Source organism: Anopheles darlingi, chromosome 3, assembly GCF_943734745.1.
Source record: "Anopheles darlingi chromosome 3, idAnoDarlMG_H_01, whole genome shotgun sequence".
NCBI classification, from domain to species: domain Eukaryota; kingdom Metazoa; phylum Arthropoda; class Insecta; order Diptera; family Culicidae; genus Anopheles; species Anopheles darlingi.
The window spans coordinates 7,733,967-7,741,466 of NC_064875.1; the positions used below are offsets into that span (position 1 = coordinate 7,733,967).

Genomic DNA, 7,500 nt, shown 5'->3' on the forward strand with positions numbered 1-7,500 from the left:
TTGTTTTCCGCATGATCCCCTCTCTGGCCCTCGGTTGGCGATCACTAAATCATGCATTTTTAATCAAGTTCCTTCGTGGGTTCGTGGTGTTGCGTTTAGCGATGGTGCCACGCTGCGGGCATCCTTTCGCAGCAGGAGGCCACGCCGATCGCCGATTCTCACCTTTGGATCGCGTCCATTAGATCGTGGGACGGGGGGTGGGTGTGGGGACTACAGAGATAATTTAAAATATGCCAAAAACTGACCCCCTGACTGAAACACACCAAACGAGCAGACGTACAATGAAAGGTGCGAAATGAAAACCCACGGACAGTAATAACGGAAAGCCGTAACTGGAGCTGCCGAGGAACCTGTCTTAATTTTATTAACTGGGAACTGGGTATTGCAGTTCTCAGACAGGGCGGACGAGAGCCACGTGATTGGTAACATTGCAATGCAATCAGCGATGAAGGAGTGCGTAGCGCAAGGGTGTCCGCGATGTGGAACCATAAATCAACCGCTGAGCTATCCAGGGCGTCCATCGGCTTTCCTCACCATCGCCGGGTTCTGGACAAACAGTTTGCGTAAGTAAATGGTTCTTTTTTTTCCTTCTGTTCATCCTGGTACAGGCTACCTGTCTGGGAGAAGTCTGGCAAAACCCGGGAGCATAATTGTTGACCAGTTAATTAGAGGCAATTACCACAAAACGGTCACTGACCAGCAACTCCACAAGTGTGCGGGCCTGGGCTCGGTGCGGGATTGCAAAAAATAGCCAGGACAATTGATAAATCGTTTCTCACTTGCATTTGTTTGTCTCCCGGTTTCTCGGAGCAGGAATGTGGCGTAAAGGAAGACCTCCCGCTGCGTGTAGGATGACGGAAACCGGTGTGTCCCTCGGCGTCCAGAACGGGTTTTGGGGTTCGCATCTTTCGGGGGTCATCGTGGGCGAATCCTTTTCGAGAAAGGTTAATTTAATTGCCAGACGATATCGCAGCCGGCAGCAGAGATTCTGCGAGCGTCGCACGTACAGAACGGAAACCGTAGGTGCTTCATCGTTTCTTCATTCTTCCAAGAAATCTCTTACGAAAAGCCATCTCTCATCGAACACCCTACGGTGTCTCTTTGGCGGTCAACGCATCACCGGTTCGTTATACTTGCCCTTAGGTCGTCTCTCCTGCCGGACCTGATCGACCGACCGAACGATAGCCGGTAACACCGTCGATTTGCATCGAAATTCCCTTTTTAATGTCAATTTGTCATAATCATGCTAATCGGTTGCTAATTTATGGTGGTCTCCATCCGGAACACAATGGCTTGGAAAATGACGAAAGGGAATGGATTCCCGTGCCCGTGTACCGAAAAAGGTTTCGCGCTGCTTTTGGGGTCTGGCGTCGGCGACGAAGATGCAGAATCCGCGATACCGCGGAAGAACGCCATTAAGGGACCTTCGGATTCCGCTCCGAAGTTCTAGATAGAAGAAGAAACAAAGGCTTTACCAAATTCATGCTCCTTTAAAACGATTTGTTTGTACATTCGTTTAAAAGCCAATAAGCGTAAGCGATTAGTTTTCGGATTTTTTTGTTCATAATTTACTGGGTCATATTTATCGCGTTTCTTTTGCGTCGTACAAACATAGAGAAGAGGGGGTTTCGGAGAAGCATAAATAACTCATGGCCCGAGGGGGCGTTTGTTTGCAGTTTAGTAAATTGATTTTTTCGTCCGCACTTTTCCATCCCCGGCCGTTCGCCGAAGATTTAAAGAAGTAACAATCATTTTAAACGAACAAAAGAAAAAGCGACAACTCTAGAAACTATAGTCTAGACTTGCAGGGTTCAACAAACTCGGCACGTACAACATACGCTCATAGAGCATCCAAACAAATCGAAAATCTTTTATGTGGCGCACCTCAGCAGAGACACACGTTTCGTGCGTGGCGACAGAGAAAGAGCGCAACTACCCCTCTCTCGCTCTCCCGCTCGTTGTTGTGTATGTGTCAAAGAGGTGGCGGCCGCATCCAAAAGAAAAGGTTCCGTGCAAAGGAAAAGTGGATTTTTAGTCTAATTATTATTAACTTACGTGCCCCAGGACGAGGGGACACATTCCGGTGGGTTCGCTACGAGACCGCGTACGGCAGCATGGATACCAGAACCGTTCTCGAGGGCTATTTGCGTAAGTAGCCGCAACAGCAGGAAGATGAATCCGGCTGGAACTGCCACCTCGGATTCGGGGCGAGGAGAAATTCGACTTTCAATCTGTTATCTTATCCCTGGCGCAGGCAGAGCCGTCAATCCGAATAATGATGACCTGGATGTGTCCGCGATTGATCAGTTTTGCCTGACGCTGAAGAAAGATCCCTCACGGATGTCGACGGCTCGGGAGCTGCTGGTGAGCCGGATCCAGTCGACGAACGCGAAAGAATCCTTACTCGCACTCGAGGTAAGTGTGTTGCACCGTTGGAACCATTGCCGTTTATTAATCAACTTTCCGCGGGAATTTTGTAGGCCCTCGAGGAGTGCATGGAATCGCTGGGGCGCGAGTTTCGCTCCGAGATCAATAAGTTCCGCTTCCTTAACGAGCTGATTAAAATGGTTTCAAAAAAGTATAACGGTGAGCAGACACCGCGCGAGGTATCGGAACGGGTAAGTCGCAGACCACCGGATGGGAGTTAGTTGGCCACGCCGTCTAATGCGCCCTTCCATCCTTCTTCTCACGGCCAGATCCTGAACATTCTGCTGACCTGGACCAACAAGTACGAACCGTGCGAGTGCGATAAGATACAGGAAGCGTACACTTTGCTCGCCAGCCAGGGCATTCAGCATCGGTCGCAGCAGAACGTGATCATTCGCAATCCGGGCGGTGCTGGATCTCAACTGCGATCGACAGCAGCCGGTGACGATCGATCGAACCAGTCGACGGACAAGCGAGAGCAAAAGCTACGACAGCTTATCAGCAGTGGCAAGCGAGAGGACTTTGAAAAGGCCAATCTGCTGATACAGAACTTTTGCCGTGATGAGGAGCGGCGTACGCAGATGAAGAGTCGCCGGTTGTCGGAGCTACAGAAGGTGGCCGAAAACACGAAGCTACTGGATGAGATGCTCGATCAGTATCGGGGTGGTGGTGGTGGCGGTGGTGCTGGAGAATCGAGCTCATCCGACGAGGAGCTGGCAATACTGAACGAGATTTACGAATCGTGCGAATCTGCCCAGCCAACGATCGTACGGTTGGCGGAGGAGACGCAGCATTGTGAGGAGATGATTGGTAAGCATTGGCGACCGCATTTCTGCATCAACTGAATTCATGTCCGTCTATGTCTGGCTATCTGGCTCTCTGTCTCTCTCTCTCTTTCTATCACTCTGTGTCTATCTAATGCTCTCTGTTCTTATCTTTTTCCTGCTCTTCATGCCCTAATCCACGTATCGTGATCACCATCATCATTATCATCATCATCGTGTTCTTGTTATCTGAACTAATACCATACCTTGTAACTATCATCCCACTATGCCCGCGCGCGCACTCGTTCCCTTCTTTCGCCCTCACACACTCACACAACCACACGCGTGCGCCACAGTTGAGTCCCTTGAGAGTGGAAGCAAAAATGTAGGAAAGTTCTGGAGTTTAGCTAGTGAATTTGGTTAGTAACATCGTATTACTGCTCTGCTGCATCCTCTATTAATTCTATTTTCTCTTTAAACACCCGCCACCCCCAATTCCGTTGCCTTGTTTGTGTCTGTTGAGAATCGTAGAATTTGTATTTGATCGCCCTCTTTATCAGTTCCGGTTCGTATTAGCTTAAGTTCCTTAACACCATCCTATCCGCTTTGAGTGTTTCTTTCGTTTATGGTTCTTGAAATCAAGAAATATGCTCACCGCATCCGCGATATTCATGATCCTCTTTTCTCTCTGTTCAACTCCTTGCTCCTCAGAGAAAATCTTTGAAGTTAACGATGCGTTGAACCAGGTGCTGGATAAGTATCGTATAAAGGTGCTAAACCAGCGGCCGGATGTGCATGGTACCGCCGGAGAGCCGCTACTGTCTGCCCTTCCTCCTTCGGTTGGCTACGTACCCAACATTGTTGGTCCTGACACGCTGGACTGTCTGTTCGATGTGTCGGATGCCAATGGAACAGCGGGCCTCGATAGAGGAGCAATGGGCGCTAACCGAGCCGCGCCTACATCGTCGTCCGATCGTACCAACTACAAGGACATTCTAAGCGATATCTTCACAGCAAGTGCCACTGACGGTGCGGGCACCGTCAAGCCCTTGACCAGCATTACGAATGCACCGAACATTCTCATGCCGGAAACCGTACTCGCAGCTAATCGATCATCGGCGAGCGCGACGAATGTGAAGGATCATTTACTCGAAATCAATTCGCTTCTTGGTGGCAGCAACAATCAGCACCAGCAGGGAGTTGGTGTAGGGGTAGTGTTGCCACAAAACGCCAGGATTATGCCCGGTAAACCCGTCCCTTCGGTGGACACGTCTAATCAAAGACCAGCATCGGTTGGCTCAAATGGTATCACGACCGCGAACAAGAACGGCGGTACGACGGGAGTAGCAGGTGCCGCTGCTGCTGCTGCTCCACCGTTTGGTAAAGCCATCCCAGAACTCGATTCCATCATTACGGGCATGAAAGCGACGCTACTGTCCCCACCATCCGTAAGCAGCTCTTCCACGAACGTTAAGATCGATCCCGAATCTCGTGCTGTCGAATCGAATGAGCAGCCGGCTTTGCAGCCGACTGAAGAAGATGATCCAATTCTGGTGGCTCCTACGCAACCTGCGGCCGTTCCACCAACCAATGCGCCGCAGCAGCAGCAGCCAGCGAAACCGGAGCTGAAAGCGCTAGCAGACATCGTGATCGATTTGGATGCGATCACACCGAGCAAGGAACCATCGCGGACGGTGCTGGACGATAAGGAGGGGCTACAGATTACGCTTAACTTTGCGGCCGACCATCCACGGCCCGACGTTACGGTTATCGTCATTTCGACCATCAACCAGGGTCGTACCGGTATTCCGAGCTTTCAGTTCGATGCGAGCGTACGGAAGCCATGCAAGCTCCGGTTGCTACCACCGTCCGGGACGAGCTTGCCCGGTACGAAACCATTCCGGCCACCGGCCGACGGTATTATGCAGGTGCTGTTGCTCGCCAATCCGTCCGGTGAGCCCGTCGATGTGACGTGCATCCTGACGTACCTGGTAGGCGATGATCCGGATCCAATCAAAGAATCGATCGTCATGCAGGCGGTTCCATCGGTGCGAGACTAACGGGAGAACGCGGACAGGGGGATGCGGATGTGATTGGAGGAGATACCTGTGATTGCGCGGGACGAGCGGGAGTAGAACTTTTTACCAGAACCAGACAACACTTACGCCCTCTGCGGTGAGAAACCGTCTCCTTCATGCAATTGCGGGAACCAGTTGCCTACATAGTTGCGTGAGAGAGATAGAGAGAGAGAGAGGCACACCCCCGGTAAAAGGGGGTGCCCGCGGGGGCCGAAGTGGCAGATTATGAATCAAAATGCTGTAAAAACCAAAATTAAAACCAAAATCAACATCCGCGCATTACCTTAAGCACTTTTGTGGCTTTGTTGAGCATTCTTTACTGATTATTGAGAAAATGGTACGATGCAAAATCGAAAGTGACGGTTGGTGGATTCGTTAACAGAGCCCAGTGAGGGTTTTAATGGGAGTCCGCTGTCTGGGATAAGGTTCGTCGTAAAATCGTGAAATCGCATTTAACGCCAGCACCTTCTTTTAACGATCTTTCTGGGATAGTGGAACCAAGGGGAGCGGTATGAAGGAGATCGCTGGGGAGGAAACTCAGAGTGTTGCGCTGCCACGCTACGCAGCGAACGTGCTGCGTGACATCAAGATATGTTGCGCAAGTAAACGACGATGCTGGTTGGTTGGAGTCCTGTTGGTGATTTGAGTTGGTCTGTGATCGAATTGGCGCTTATCATATGCGTGTGCCAAGAACACTAATTATGCCCAATCGTCCAATTCAGGTGCCCACGTTAATAAGGTTTCTAAAGGGGGCTGGCAAGCGCATGTAGGCGCAACGTTTAAAAGGTCAACCACGCCACACCACAGTGGTTGGCATGTTCGCTGCTTAACATGTCAATTAGTCAACACCGCCGGACGGCCGCCGTTTGTAGTTGAAGTCTCACTGAACCTGTTTAACATGGTTGACCCAAACGCAACACCCTGCACTGTTCCCTCGTTTCGCACATCTGGATAAGCCTTAGCAGCACACCTCCGTATGTTCCGAATTCAACATAATCGAAGTAACCACCGACTGCTGCTGCTGCTGCTGCTGGGTGGAAACAACAAATCGTTTGACACCATTACCTGTTACGGTGTCCAGGCGGGTGATGGACAGGCTGAAGGCTGGCTGGTCACCACCAAGATGAATGAAAACATTTAAACGATGGCAAAACGACATCAAATCTCACTCGCACGCGGGTGCATATCAATGAGCCTGTCCCAAACGTCGGACAACGTGTCATCTGTCTCGCTTGTGGCTGTGTCAGCAGAAATGCAATATATGTTGGCGATGGTGGATGATGTGTGGGGCGGTCTGTTGACCACTTCACTTTCCTTTTCCATGCTTAATTGAGATTTCAACAAGAGGACTCCCGCCAAGATGGTCGTCGGTGAAGGAGGTGAGGGCGCGCGCGCGCGGCCACGCACTATCCTGCGGTTGTGCAGTTGTTTGCTTTAACGCTGTTTTTGTTTTATGCTGCTTCCGATTAGCATACACACAAGGTGCCAGCGTGAAAATGTGGGGTTTTCTTGTGAGGAAGCTTGTTTGCTCACAACATGCACTCGACAACGCGCGTTGTCGTCGCTGAAGTAAGCAAAACTGCGAGCATGGCACAAGAACTTCAGGCAGAGACGACTGTTGATTCACTTGTTGAGTCTGTACGCCAGTATCCCGTTTATTCTTTTTAAATTGTTGTTCTTACTGTAGCGCATATTTAACTAACAGCAGGGAGTTCTAGTGTATGAAATAACTAACGAACTCACGGGTGTTTAGAACCACTAGTTTGCCCTTCAAACGGTCAAACATATCAATAACCTTTGAGCGAATGCTCGTATGTTTACCCATTAACATACCATTGCTGAAAGGCAAAAAAGGGTGACCTGCAGTGGGGCACATATTTTGGGCAGCTTTTTTCATTGTTGGGTAGGGCCGCGCCACCGTTCGATTGCATCACGTCTTATCTAATCATTGCATTGCATTGCGAGGTACGGTAGATAGCAACGACGTTGTCATCTATACGAGTTGCCAACAGAGTAAGATAAAAAGATGGGAAGATGATGGACATACGAGAAAATAATCAAAATACTTTCCGAAAGTTGCTTTTCTCGTTCGTTTGGTGTTGAAATATTGGTTTATATGAAAAAGCAACTAAATATACTAAGCCACAGCCTGTAGATGAAATATAATTGAAAAATTGACAATAAAATAAAAATATAATAAAATTGACAAATAAAACGAAGAAGAAAGCTTA

The 7,500-nt window shown here is 49.6% G+C and overlaps 1 protein-coding gene across 1 annotated transcript; it reads left to right on the forward strand.

Annotated features, from left to right (window-relative positions):
* Window positions 1–1,988: 1,988 nt before the first annotated feature.
* LOC125953945 (ADP-ribosylation factor-binding protein GGA1) lies at window positions 1,989–5,651 on the forward strand. Its single transcript, XM_049683833.1, has 5 exons — window positions 1,989–2,148; window positions 2,255–2,415; window positions 2,481–2,618; window positions 2,697–3,237; window positions 3,903–5,651. The coding sequence occupies exons 1-5, from the start codon at window positions 2,115–2,117 to the stop codon at window positions 5,249–5,251; spliced, it is 2,223 nt and encodes a 740-aa protein (XP_049539790.1). The 5' UTR covers window positions 1,989–2,114; the 3' UTR covers window positions 5,252–5,651.
* The last annotated feature ends 1,849 nt before the right edge of the window (window positions 5,652–7,500 follow it).

Coding starts and splice junctions, on each gene's coding strand:
- LOC125953945 (XM_049683833.1), top strand. CDS start 2,115: ATGGATACCAGAACCGTTCTCGAGGGCTATTTGC. Junction 2,149..2,254: donor CGTTCTCGAGGGCTATTTGC/GTAAGTAGCCGC, acceptor TCCCTGGCGCAG/GCAGAGCCGTCAATCCGAAT. Junction 3,238..3,902: donor GCATTGTGAGGAGATGATTG/GTAAGCATTGGC, acceptor CTTGCTCCTCAG/AGAAAATCTTTGAAGTTAAC.